The sequence below is a fragment of the Verticillium alfalfae genome, genomic scaffold (assembly GCF_000150825.1).
Source record: "Verticillium alfalfae VaMs.102 supercont1.16 genomic scaffold, whole genome shotgun sequence".
In the NCBI taxonomy this organism is placed as follows: Eukaryota; Fungi; Ascomycota; class Sordariomycetes; order Glomerellales; family Plectosphaerellaceae; genus Verticillium; species Verticillium alfalfae.
In genome coordinates, this window is record NW_003315023.1 from 429,413 (window position 1) to 442,648 (window position 13,236).

A 13,236-nucleotide genomic window follows, 5' to 3' on the forward strand; every position below is an offset into this window, starting at 1 on the left:
TTGCTACATTTGCGGTGGCTGGCAGGGTTGACAATGTTGGACGAAGTACTCCACATTAAGAAAGCGACAACGATCCTGCTGCTATTTAGAGGTCTCCATTCTGATCGATGAATTTGTAATGGAAATCAACAGACAAGTTCAAGTGCAAGAATTCGCTATCAGGTTTTTCCTCCTAGCGTTGTATTCACCTTCGTTGCTCTAGCTACACTGACAGGTACTGATGACGATGAAGCCGCTTATTCGTTTTTGTTATGGCTCGCATGAAGTGGTCATTTTATTCAGTGAGGTCCCGTTAGATCGATCGTAGGGCTTGAGGCCTGATCCCTGTGGTCTGAGGTTTGTTCATGGAAGATCAACTTGCGACTTTGAGGTGCGTTACGTGGTTGGCCTTGGGGCGGAGGCTTTCCAAGCGGCAGGGAATGCTCAGGTTGAGTTCTAAATTCGGGGCACTGCTCAACGGTCCACAAAAGGATAAGCTTATTTGTGCACCGTTTCATAGCAAAAGGGAAGGGATCTTTGGCTAGCCGCCGCCTGCATTGGGCAGATGCGATTATGATCTGATCAATATCATCAGGATGAAATCCAAAAGGGGACAGCCTGCTGATAGAGTCATGAAAGATCACATGTGATAGATCGGGTGATGGTGGATAGGGAAACTGAGGGCGCCCTGTGACGGGGTCCAGTAGCACGAGGCACATTGTGGGTTCCTTTCAAGGGACGTGGTGCCCGTGTGGGGATAAGTTGTCGTCATTGGAGCTGTCGATAGGCTTGGCCAGGCAGTCGTACCGGATGGCCCAGGGCCAGTGGCTTCGATTCTGGGCTGTTATCGCTATCGGGATGGTTGATAGCGCTCGTTACAGGGGAGACAACCCCCACCAAGACGCACAGCGAGTGACCGCACAGCCAATCATGATTCAGACGGTACCCTGACCCCCGGCCCGGCAGCGGATGGCGCCAACCCTTAGCTGACCATCCAGGCTCCTGCCCCCTCCTCCAGCTCCCAGGGTCCCAGCGTGTCCGTGTCTGAGGTCCTCGACTCTCCATTGTTGCTTCGACAGGCAACTGCTGCAGACCAACATCCACAACAGATCTCTCATCACCAATGGAGGCGTGCAACCCTGATATATACCGGCACCCATCATCAGCCTAGTCAGGCAACCAACCGTCCAGTCGCCTGACCGATCGAAAGCAAACTACCGAAAGCCAACCACCCACCCATCCGCCTCCTCCGAACTTGACCGACTGATCGAGTGCCCGGACATTTCGGATCCTTTTCGACCTTTGTGCCTCGAGCTGGGTGATCCCCAAAATTACCTACTTCTGCCTGCTGTCAGCCTGCAAATCTGTCAGCTCCCTATCGTGACCCTGTCACTGCAACCTGTCTGACCCTTCCTCCGACACGCCCCCTTCGTCGGCGGATACCTCTTCACACCTCTACGGCTGCCCGCCACCAGCCGCTATCATGGCGCCGACACATCCCTCCCTACCAGCCATCTCGACGGCCCTTTCTCCTACCACTGCCAGTCCTAACTCTGCCCAACCCACCCCTACGCCCACCGACGAGGACCCCAAGAGGCGCGTGGCCAGGAAGCTTCGAAGAAAACGTCGCAACGAAACCTACGCCATGGACCTGCCAGAAAGGCTAAAGGGCGGGAATGACAGTGAAGACGAGGAAGACCTTATGCCTGCCGGTAACACCCAAAATGGACCTCCCATGTTCATGAACATGAACCAGAGCATCTTTGGTCTCATTGCTGCTGCCGGTTCGCGAGTCGACTTTCACGATCGGTTCGAGGGCCAATCGAGTGACGACGACGACGAGTCGGGCCACCAGACGACAAAGCCTGACAAGCACACAGCCACTTCGCCGGAGCCAGAATCTAACCCTGTCCAAAACGACCGTCATGGGCCAAAGCGACTAAGGAACGCCGTCATCGTCGGTCCGGCTCGGCAGGCAACGTCATTGCCCGCTCTCTTCAGGCTTTGCCTCGCCTCGGGAAACGGAGGTCCAAGAAAGAATCGTCAAAGCTGGAGCCCCCCGTCCGAAGACGCAAGCGAGTCCTCCGTGCCTCAGTCCTCACTGCACGAGTCGGCTGAGGAGGACCAGGATCAGTATAAACTAGCGCCCGTCATGAGCCGTATGCTCGAGGCCCGGGCGGATGTGGCTTCGCGGCCGAGTTTTGACCTCGACCGCCTGACAAGTGAGCATTCTCGCCGTGATTCGAGCGACTTAGGACCGAGCCCTTTGGCACTGCGATTGGCCGAGATATTCGAGTTCACCAAGCCGGAGGAGGTCATTGAGGGTATGTTGGGCCCCGTCTTCTTTGTTTCTTTAGCCATGTTCAGGGAGCTAACTCGTCCTAGAATACCCATGCTGGCTCCTCCAGAGCGTACTCTTGCAAGGTTACATGTATATTACAGCCAGGCATATCTGTTTCTATGCATATCTTCCTAAGAAAGCCGCATGTCTCTCCTCTTCCTCGTTCGTCTATCAAACACTGACAGACCCAGCACGAGGTTGTCAAGTCGGGCTACCTCTCAAAATCCGGCAAACGCAACCCCAAGTACAACCGCTACTGGTTCCGTATGAAGGGTGACGTTCTTACCTACTACCGCGACCCTTCCAACGTCTACTTTCCCAGCGGTCAGATCGATCTACGCTACGGCATTTCTGCGAGCATCACCGACAAGGATAAGGCCGGCCTGCACTTTTCAGTGACGACGAGCCACCGCACATATCATTTCCGGGCGGACAGTGCGCCGAGCGCAAAGGAATGGGTGAAGAGCCTGCAGCGCGTCATCTTCCGATCCCACAATGACGGCGATAGCGTCAAGATTTCCATGCCCATCGAGAATGTTATTGACATTGAAGACAGTCAGATGTTGCAGTTTGCCGACACCTGCAAGATTCGCGTCATCGACAATGACGAGACATACGCTATTGACGAGTACTTCTTCTCATTTTTCAGCTTTGGCAAGGAAGCCATCAACGTGTTGAAAATCATGTTTGAGGGTGCGTCGGCCGAGACGAAGGATCCCGCAGATTTACCCAAGGGTGCATCTGCGCGGACGTCGATTGCCGCAAACCGACGCAGTATAGGCCCTGATAAGATTGGCATTGCCAGACTGCCCGAAAATGTCAAGGCTACGTTGTCGCCCATGTCACCGACAAGTCCTCTCGGACCGAGTCCTCGACCCAGTGCCGATGTGGCCAGGCCCAGCATGGATGCTTTCAGGGTCTTTGGCCGCAAAAGCCTTGATTTGTCGAGCGTCACTCGTGATGCCTCTCCGCGCCGCAGCTTCAGTGGCAGCCGCTCGCACAGCCGAAACCGACTGGAGGATTCACGCAACACGGTCGACAAGAACGAGTCATCCGATTCATACGTCCAGTCATCGATGGAGGATCCTAGCTTCTCTGCCATGGCGGCCTCATCCAATGAAGATGCCTCAGCTAGTCAGATTCTACATCGTAGTGACGTTTTCCAGAGCCCGACCATGCGCCGCTCGGGATCGCGCACACGGCAGTCGTCTAAGAAGACGGTCCAAGGAACTCAATCACCTCCTGCTCTTGCAACATATTCCGGCCAACACGCTGCCACAACAGGCTCTATAGCCGATGATCCCAACAAAGGCCCCTCCCTGCAGAGCATCACGAAGATGGGCGCCTATCCCCTGCAGCGGGTCGGTGCCTTTGCCGAGTACCTTAACAGTTCAAGCCGCCGCATGAGCTCTATGTTGGCGACGGAATCCATGGGCTACGTTGAAAAGGTGTCTGGTATGTGGAAGGGCAACCGGAAGCACTACGATGCGCCGCCCGAAACGCGTACGGATGACGAGGATTTGTATGAGGATTCGGAGGGGAGGGTCCAATTATCGACAGAGCGGTTCCGCGCGCACTTCGCGCTGCCTGAGACTGAGAAGCTGCAGGTGACGTACTATGGCTTCCTATTCCAGGTGTTACCGCTATATGGCAAGATTTACATCAGCGACCGTTTCCTGTGTTTCCGAAGCCTCCTCCCTGGAACACGAACCAAGCTCATTCTCCCTCTCAAGGATATTGAGAATGTAGATAAGGAGAAGGGATTTCGATTTGGATACTCTGGGTTGGTTTTAGTCATCCGCGGTCATGAGGAGGTATTTTTCGAATTCAGTCAGCGCGACGCGCGCGAGGATTGCTTCGGCCATCTCCTGAAGAGTGTCGAGCGGTCGCGCTTCCTACATAACTCCGGTATGCTCAACCGTGAGGACAAGGAGGATGCTGAGTATGCGCTGGCTGAGAGGGAAGCCCTCAAGGAGGCTCGGCAGGATGAGTTCCACGATCACGAGGTCAAGCTGCCCGAGCAGACATCCTGCCTCAGCGACGCTCCGACGATTCTTTTCGATGATCCCAAGGCATCTTTCCTCAACTTCAAGCCCGCACAGTCGCTTAAGGTCACCTGCCTGACTATTGGTTCGCGGGGTGACGTGCAGCCATACATTGCTTTGTGCAAGGGGCTCATCGCCGAGGGTCACAGGCCGCGCATCGCAACACATGCCGAGTTCCAGCCGTGGGTCGAAAGTCATGGGATCGAGTTCGCTAAGGTCGAAGGCGATCCCGGTGAGCTCATGCGGCTGTGCATTGAAAACGGCACTTTCACATTTTCTTTCATTCGCGAAGCCAACTCAATGTTCCGTGGCTGGCTGGACGAACTTCTTGTTTCAGCTTGGGAGGCTTGCCAGGGATCGGACCTGCTGATTGAGAGCCCGAGTGCCATGGCGGGCATTCATGTTGCCGAAGCCTTGGGCATCCCATACTTCCGAGCCTTCACAATGCCGTGGACGCGGACGCGAGCGTACCCACACGCCTTTGTTGTGCCCGAGTCGAAATTGGGCGGTGCCTATAACTACATGACGTACATCATGTTCGACAATATCTTCTGGAAGGCGACGGCAGGACAGGTCAACCGCTGGAGGAACAAGACGCTCAAGCTGCCAAACACGAACCTCGAAAAGATGCAGCCGAACAAGGTCCCTTTCTTGTACAATTTCTCGCCCTCGGTCGTGGCGCCGCCGCTCGACTTTTCCGACTGGATTCGCGTTACAGGATACTGGTTCCTGGACGAAGCTACCAAGTGGGAACCGCCCAAGGAGCTGACGGACTTTATTGCTCAGGCGCGCGCCGACGATAAGAAGCTCGTCTACGTTGGGTTTGGCTCCATTATTGTCAACGACACAGCCAAGATGACGCAGGAGGTCATTGATGCTGTGCTCAAGGCCGACGTGCGCTGCATCCTTTCCAAGGGCTGGTCAGACCGTGTGGCAAGCAGCGGCGATGCCGGCACTGATGATGCTGCTGCAACATCCAAGCGCGAGGAGCCGGTCATGCCACCCGAGATTCACGTCATTAAGAGCGCGCCGCACGACTGGCTGTTCTCACAGATTGACGCCGCGGCGCATCATGGCGGCAGCGGAACTACGGGCGCGAGTCTACGCGCAGGCATCCCGACAATCATCCGTCCGTTCTTTGGCGACCAATTCTTCTTCGGTAACCGGGTTGAGGACATTGGGGTTGGTATCTGTCTGAAGAAGTGGGGAGCCACCAGCTTCGCGCGTGCTCTGTGGAGGCGACGCACAACGAGCGCATGATCATCAAGGCGCGCGTGCTGGGCGAGCAAATTCGCAAGGTACGTTTTGATAAGCCACGTCAAGTCAGAGTCAACGATTACTAACACTTGCAGGAAAACGGTGTCGAGAGCGCCATCCAGTGCATTTCCCGCGATATGGAGTACGCCACAAGCCTCGTCAAGCGCAAGGGCGACAAGAACCGCAAAGGGAGCCCAAGGCCAGCAGGCTGACGCGAGGACGGGATCGGACCCCGATGCAGATGCGGATGAGGAGGAGGAGAGTTGGACCTTTATCGGCGGTGACGAGCCGGACCCGGACATCGTCACACAGCGGCTTTCGGCAATGCATGCATCTGCCAGCGGCGGGCATGTCCCCGGCATGGGAACCCTGAGAGCCGATAGCAAGAGTTTAGGCAGCAAGGTGCTGGGCAGTAGCCCCGGATCGCAAGTTGCTGCTTAGCGAGCCGATTCGTGGGAGCCTATGTGAGGAGGTACGAGACGATTGGCTGGCGTCGCCAGCCTGATATGGATGTTTGTTCTCATAAATTTGGCTAGGCGTTTGGGTTACGAGGCTTGTTTGCGGTGCCCGATCACGACAGTCATGACGGAACTGATAGAGGTATTGCTAATAATATGATTACATGGAGACATGCGTGGTGGCTGTGGTGTTTGTCTAGAGAATACGAACACGGATCCCGCAGGGGCCGAAGCCCGGAGTCGCGGTAGGGTACCGGGCGTGGCCGGGTCCGTGGTGGCTTTAGCGGCAGCCTAAAACACGGGCTCTTGGTGACTGAGGTTCGCACTGCGGACAGTTACGAAGTCGCAGTACCATTAATAAAGGGAGGCCGAGGGTTCCCCAGGCCTGTTCGAGCCGGGCTTCTTTTCTTCTTTGCTGTATGTTCAAGCTACACACAGAAGCAGACACAGTTGCCTGTTTGACTCTTTCGCATTTCCCCATCACCTGTCTGTCTCTCCTTTGATCTTCATTCAAGTGGACGGTCTCTCACGTTCCTGACCTCCCGACGTCATGTCATCTCGTTCCAACGTTCCCGGTCCGTTCTGGGCCAAGATGACGGATCTCTGGATGGCAAGATTCGACCTCAAAGGTAAGCTGTCCCTGCAAGCTAACCCCTTGTCCTGCATACTGTGGCCTCCTCTGCTTCTCCCCAGCCAATATTGACGAGTGAGAAGGCAAACGAACCGCGATGATCCATTCACTACACCAGCAATACGGACCAGCGGTGCAGATCGGTCCCAACACATTCTGCTTCGCATCACCGCGCGCAGTGAGGGATATCTACAATCACAAGCCCCGGCTCGATCGGCCTCGCGGCGACGCAATGCTTTTGGAACAGTTTGGTCAACAGAACCTAGTCAGCACGCGGTGCGGGGACCTGCACTTTCTGCGGAGGAAGGCCGTCGCCGCGGGGTATTCCGTGCCAGTTGTGGGGGGAACTGCTGTGCAAGAGATGCTTCGCGAGCTTGTTGCTAGGTTCATGAGCAATGTCGAGACGGAGAGGACGGCAGCGGGCAGCCGTGGGGTTGATGTGTGGCCGCAGTTGCGGTGGCTGGCTGCAGACATCATGTCTAGAATCTCATTCGGTGATGCTGGTGGGTTAGACTTGCTGGGAGATAAGGAGGGCCAGAGGGAGAGCATGTCGTATTATTTAAGATCGAGCCAGACAGAGGAGGAGGTTGCTTCGTTGGGGGTTTTGATGATGGTGTGGTTCCCTCGTGAGTAGTTCCTTGCCTGTTTCGGCGCTCATGGCTCACGTCGATAGGCATGAGCAAAGTGCTGGAGGGGATGTTCCCTTCTTGGTTCATTACCATGACGGATACCCAGAGATGGGCTCTCGAGGCCACGCCAAAGGCTTTGAAACTTGACGTCGAGAGCTCAGATGGCGAGCACATACCGGTGGCGTTGCAGCTCGCGAGACACCAAAAGGCAAATGGCAGCTCAGAGACCGTGCCTGATGTCAAGTACATTGCAGGCGAAGCCCTGGATCACTGGCTGGCCGGTAAGCACCATCTCCTCTTGCATCTTGCGTCCGCTTACAAACAACTTGTAGGATCCTCCACGACCCCGGACGCGCTCTTCTGGTTGCTTTATGAGCTGTCGCGCCCCGAAAACGCCCTTCGTCAACAGCGTCTTCAGCAAGAGCTTCGTGCGGCCAGTATCACGCCGGAATCACCACCTAATGTCCATGACCTCAACAAGCTTACCTACCTAGACTGCGTGCTCCGCGAAACCCTTCGACGGCATCCACCGGCCCCTGTTTCCCTGACTCGGGAGGCTCCCAGCGGCGGCATGACAATTGATGGGCACTTCGTCCCAGGCGGAGTCAGTGGCCTAGCCTTCAAGATTGTGATGGCTCACCAAGCTGACCAACATGTAGGCACAAGTCTCGGTACAGTCAATCAGCCTCCACATGGATCCCGACGTTTTCCATGAGCCCAATGACTGGAATCCCGAACGATGGGATATTCCGAGGGCCAGTCCACAATTCAAGGAGATGCAGAAGAGTTTCTGGCCATTCGGAAGTGGCCCAAGGATGTGCATCGGCATGCAGTGAGTCTTGTAGTCTTTGACGGGGTACCAATCTGCTAACGGGTACAGCCTTGCCTGGGCTGAGATGCGTTTGCTTGCCGCCAATGTCTTCAGCACGTACAAGACACGGCTCGGAGAGCAGTACTTCGCGGAAAAGGCCGATGGCACGCGGGCTTTGAGGGAGCTGGATGGAAATACCAATGGGGATCTGCTTCCCGAAGCGCCTTTCGATCCCATCATCTTCGAGAGAGTCGAGTGAATGACATGTCATGGCAGATGGGTGTTAAGCCTCGGATGGCCGTCATGGTCAGAGACGAGATAGGAACACGAAAGAATGTAAGTTAGTGGAAGTCTTTAGGTGGCAGACAGCTATTACCTGATGGCGCTCATCTCTACTCGGTAAGAAATCTCAAGCGATTCATTACAATCATGGTGGTGCCAGTGAAGTCCGACTACTTTTCCCCTTGTCAGTCAAAAGAGAAAGATCTCTCTTCCACTTGTTGCCACCATTTGATGAAGACAGCGCGAGGCTTTCGAACCAGATAGCGGTAGGGCTGAAATACCCCTTCATCCTTGGCTTTTATTACGACCAGTTTCTCCCCTCCATAATGCATGCATACCCTCCCATAGTTCATCGACGAAGGGCCATCAAGAGCCTTGACTAAGTGCGCCGAAACGCCGCTGCCGCTTGTCCCTAGCGTAGATGACCATTGGCTTTCCAGCACCTGGGCTCCGTCTGTCGATGTGAAATAACTCGGTCGCAATGACGAGTTCGCTAAGCTTGGTGAAGCCGTACGTTCGCGGATCAAAGTCGGGATGCTGCTTCGTGATGAGACCGCCAACCTTGGCTAGGTTGGCCCACCCTTCTTCGTCTGAAGCTGCCTCGATGGCCATGCGCAACTGCTTTGCCAGTTGGGCCTCGTTCTTCAATAACGGCACTGCTTGTGACGATCGCTGAGCCAGAACAGCATTGCTGTTGTTCGCCTTAGCTGTCGGCACTGTAGCTACCGCTGGCAATGACGGCTGCACGGCCACGAGCTGCTCGTCATTGTAGAGAATGTTCTCAAAGTGAGTAAACTTGTCGCACGCTGCGACAAATGGCTTCGGCGTCTTGCGCTCGCCGAAGCCATACACGACCAGGCCCGACTCGCGGATGCGGGCCGCCAGACGGGTAAAATCGCTGTCACTCGATGCCAAGCAGAAACCGTCGAAGCGATTTGTGTACAGCAGGTCCATGGCGTCGATAATCATGGCCGAGTCGGTCGCATTTTTGCCCGACGTGTACGCGAATTGTTGGACGGGCTGAATCGACTGCGTAAAGCAGCTGCTCCTTCCAGCTTCGAAGACTGTTGCCAGTCCAGTCGCCGTAGGCTCGTCGGGCGAACGCCGTGCCGAACTTGGCGACTTCGGCGAGAAGCGGTGCCGCCATGGCCGGGGAGACATTGTCGGCATCAATAAGGACCGCGAGTTTGACAGTAGTCTCAACAGCCATGTTGCAGGCTCTGGATTTCGGAAGCAACAGGTGATGATTGTTGTAAATTGATTGTGGTGATCCTTTGTTTGACTTCTGACGACGATGCGGGCTGTCAATTGGGTCATGTATCAGGCGCCTCTCAAGCGGATCCCAACGGCACACGGCAGTAGAATGATTAGTTCATCAGTGAGACGCGCGAATGTGAAACCTGACTGAAAAGTCCTGAATGAGTGTCAGGCGTGCTGATATAAATTTGCAAGATAATTGTTTCGTTTCGCTTTAAGTTTTAGGGTGCTGCCGCCATCGCCAGTTGAGGCAATTTAGGCCTGCCTTGAACGGTAGTACTTTCGTGACCGCGAAGCTAGGGCGGGACGCATGTTGCATGCCTCGCCTGGTCCGTGACTGGCTTGATGTTTCTTATAGTGCTTCTTATCGAGCGCCGCAAACTTTTCATCATACTTTAGGCTCGTCGTCAGGGTTCCATACCGTCGACAAATGTGCGGAAAACGCTGTAGAGCTTGGGACACGTTAAAAAATCCATCAAGACTGACGCGCGAGATCATCGACATCTTTCGCCCAAGTCTCCAATACTGTTGGCATATATGTTCATGCGAAGTCAGCATATCATCTAACATCAAGACGAGTACTTATGCACGAGGGAACTAAAGAAAGGGGGTAGCAGTTGGCTCCAGCATTCCTATCATTTCGTTGTCATTCGTCTGGTGACAATGTCCTGGCTAAACAGCTTGATGGATGCTGTTCATGTCCGTGAGAACGGATCCATTTATGTGTGCGTTGGTCGTCAGAAGTGCTCGCCCTTGCCGAGACATCCACACTGAGATGAAGGGCGAATCCCTGGCTGTGCTCCATAACACGAATGGAAATCGAACATGTGACCGCCTTAAACCACGTCATCGCACCCATCATCACTGTCGCCCCTCGTTTTCCATCGCTGATAGCTTCTGCCTCGCCCACCGTATGCCAGAAATCGTTTCTGTCAGGGGTCGCGGCCGAGAATAGTATCCAGTATTGTCTCGAGGCGTCAGATGAATGTTTTCAGTTCGGTGCCCTTCCCACACATTTAGTCTTTCGTAGGATTTTTTTCGGCTTGTCTTCGTTCAAACGTGGTCGACCATCGTCATCTGTTGTCAGCTTCTCGATATCCGATACCCCAAGGCGATGTGAAGACGCCCCAAGAACAAACAACCCCGTAGTTTGAACGATGTCCATTCTCCGTACTACCATATGTACACGGCTCGCTGCGTATTCCAACGCATTGAAGCACAGTCTCTGATCTTGTCGTCCCTTCTTCAACCGCTTCGCGCCCGATATGGCTCTTTCTCTTTCATATTCCCCAACAGTCTCCTGTCCCGACCCGGCCTCCCGTCTATTTCGTCTTCTCCGGCGCAACAGCGAACGTGGGTCGGACAAACCTGCGCCTCGTTAGCACAAAACCTCTACAGCCAGCCGCCCTATCAGTCCTACCTGTCCGTGTGGTACACACGCGTGTTCTCGCCCAGCAGCTCCTTCTCGCGCGCCTGGTCGGCGTACCATCGGCGGATCTGGTCACGGTCCTCCTCGGCCTGGAGGAGAGGAATGAGGTGAATGCGCGCCCACATCTTCTCACGGGCGAGCTCGCTGGCATGGTGGTTAGCTTTTCGTTCGAGGGAGGATTGGTCAACGACTCCAAGCTACGCAGCCGAAGCAAGACGAGACAAAGCAGCGAGGGGGAAACGAGGACGCACTTGGCCTCGCGGATGCCCTTGATCAGCTTGTACCAGCCGTAGCCCATGACGGCGCCCATTCCGAGGAGGAGGATTCCAGGGCGGAAGCCGCGGGCGGGGAGGTTGCGCTAGGGGAAGCGTTAGCCGGCGTTGCTCGGGGAGAAGTCTGTATGGGCGCCTGGGGCTTGATGCGGAGTCTCGTAGAAGTTCATTGGTGCTCAAGAGGCATTGACGCCTATATTGAGCCCGATTGGCATCGCTGTCGGCCACGACGAGATCGATCGGTAAACCCACCTTGTATTGAACGGCATTGTAGCCGCCCACGGGCGGCATGTCCTGGGGCATGATGGCGGTATGTCGATGTCGCGCGTCTCTCGGGATTCGGTCGGTCTTCGGGTTTCAGGGTCGCTGCGGTCGATGCAGCGCACTCAGAGTAGGCAATTGGCGTGGAGGGGAGGTCGTGATACGATTGTAGTGGTCGATGATGGAGGTTGAGCTTGCTCTGAGGTTGTTTTTGGGATTACATAAGGAAGATGCTGATTGGACAAACACACTGGCGGGCCCCCAACAGATGTTCATCTTCCTCACCGAAGCGCGCCGGCTCACCGACCTGGACTCAACGAGAGGTAGCTCCCGGCTTTCCGCGATTAGGATCATCGTCAGAGGTAGCTAGATGAAGCAACTGCGGGGCCAACGGATTTCCAGGTGTATGAGAATTTAATCGTTGTCTTGAGTACTGCTAAAAGAGTCATTCCCATCCCACGCCAACATGGCGCTCTGTTGAGTGACCCAAACGCACGTACTTGACAGAGCCTTGATAAATGCATCGTGAACATCATTGCGCACAAACTCAAATAGTCATGATCCCACCATCCTCACTCACATCACTTAACAAGAAAGTCATTCGAGAAATACACATACCATGTGGTACTTCAATTATACATCTACACTTGCACGCTTCCAACACCAAATCAACAAGTATCAACGCCCCCAGGAAGCCAAGCCCAGTCAAACGCCTGCGCCGCGCCGTGTGTTCCCCCTTTGCCATGCCTGCCTGCAACGCGAGACGGGGTATAAAAAAAACTGATCCCATTGTCCAATCGCACTTGCACCAGCGTGTGGCCGCGTGCCTCGTGTCTCGTGTCCCGCCTCGCCTCCTTCGCCTCAACAGGCGGCCAACGGCGTCCTCTAGCCAGCGGCGGCGGCCAGTTCCTTCTCCATCTCGGCTTCCATTGCTGCCTCGAGGTCGAGGTCATCGGTGTCGGCCTGGCTCGCGGCCTGACTGGCTCCATTGGTGAATGCAAGGTTGTCCTCGTCGCCTGTGACCTGCGGTGTGGGCAAGCTGCTGGACTCGGCCGTCTCTTCTCCGGTGCCGCTGCCGCCTGAAGTGCGGACGGCACTGAGCTTGGAGGCGCCGCGGTCTTTTGCGACTCGCTGGCGCTTCGCGAGGGCGGAACCATCCTCAGACTCGTCTTCGGTGTCCTCGGCTTTGCGTTTGGTGCCCGAATGCGAGGTAGACTCAGCATCCGAGCTGTCGCCATCTTCGTCGTCAGCGCGGGACTCCCCGTCCGTCCCTTCAGAGTCGCTGTCGCCGGCCATGAACTCATTGAGCTCATCGTCGACGCTTCCCCAGTTGAAGCCTTCGAGTGTCTCAATGGGACTCATGGGGCCGTTGTCATCAGGTGCAAAGTCTTCTTCCCCGTCGTCCGAATCGTCCTCCAAGATCTGCTCCTCGCCGTCCAAGCCCAGCAATCGCAGTGTCGGTCGGCCGTCTTCAGATGCTGTGTCCTCAGCCGTCCCGTTGTGCCTGCGCTGGTGCGGCTCAACGTCGACAAGATATGGCGCCTCATCGACATGCTTCCACTGGCTCAAACAGTCAGACAGCCA

The 13,236-nt window shown here is 55.4% G+C and overlaps 5 protein-coding genes across 5 annotated transcripts in view; 2 read left to right on the forward strand and 3 right to left on the reverse strand.

Annotated features, from left to right (window-relative positions):
• Positions 1–1,462: 1,462 nt before the first annotated feature.
• On the forward strand, positions 1,463–5,834 carry VDBG_09807 (conserved hypothetical protein; the record flags this gene model as incomplete). Its single annotated transcript, XM_003000041.1, has 5 exons — positions 1,463–2,303; positions 2,365–2,462; positions 2,506–5,547; positions 5,583–5,663; positions 5,718–5,834. The coding sequence occupies 5 exons, from the start codon at positions 1,463–1,465 to the stop codon at positions 5,832–5,834; spliced, it is 4,179 nt and encodes a 1,392-aa protein (XP_003000087.1).
• A 796-nt stretch (positions 5,835–6,630) lies between these two features.
• On the forward strand, positions 6,631–8,410 carry VDBG_09808 (benzoate 4-monooxygenase cytochrome P450; the record flags this gene model as incomplete). The annotated part of the gene is made up of 6 exons (XM_003000042.1): positions 6,631–6,709; positions 6,795–7,337; positions 7,385–7,621; positions 7,673–7,944; positions 8,000–8,172; positions 8,221–8,410. The coding sequence occupies 6 exons, from the start codon at positions 6,631–6,633 to the stop codon at positions 8,408–8,410; spliced, it is 1,494 nt and encodes a 497-aa protein (XP_003000088.1).
• A 389-nt stretch (positions 8,411–8,799) lies between these two features.
• On the reverse strand, positions 8,800–9,594 carry VDBG_09809 (conserved hypothetical protein; the record flags this gene model as incomplete). Its single annotated transcript, XM_003000043.1, has 1 exon — positions 8,800–9,594. The coding sequence occupies one exon, from the start codon at positions 9,592–9,594 to the stop codon at positions 8,800–8,802; it is 795 nt and encodes a 264-aa protein (XP_003000089.1).
• Positions 9,595–11,012: 1,418 nt separating this feature from the next.
• On the reverse strand, positions 11,013–11,694 carry VDBG_09810 (NADH:ubiquinone oxidoreductase 14kD subunit; the record flags this gene model as incomplete). The annotated part of the gene is made up of 4 exons (XM_003000044.1): positions 11,013–11,058; positions 11,111–11,263; positions 11,371–11,477; positions 11,644–11,694. The coding sequence occupies 4 exons, from the start codon at positions 11,692–11,694 to the stop codon at positions 11,013–11,015; spliced, it is 357 nt and encodes a 118-aa protein (XP_003000090.1).
• An 843-nt stretch (positions 11,695–12,537) lies between these two features.
• The window catches only part of VDBG_09811 (RNA polymerase II subunit A C-terminal domain phosphatase), a gene marked incomplete at both ends in the record, with an annotated part of 2,456 nt that continues 1,757 nt past the window's right edge, over positions 12,538–13,236 (reverse strand). The window contains one exon of the mRNA XM_003000045.1: positions 12,538–13,212. Within this exon, the coding sequence (XP_003000091.1) occupies positions 12,538–13,212 (675 nt within the window). The remainder of the gene's footprint in view (positions 13,213–13,236) is intronic.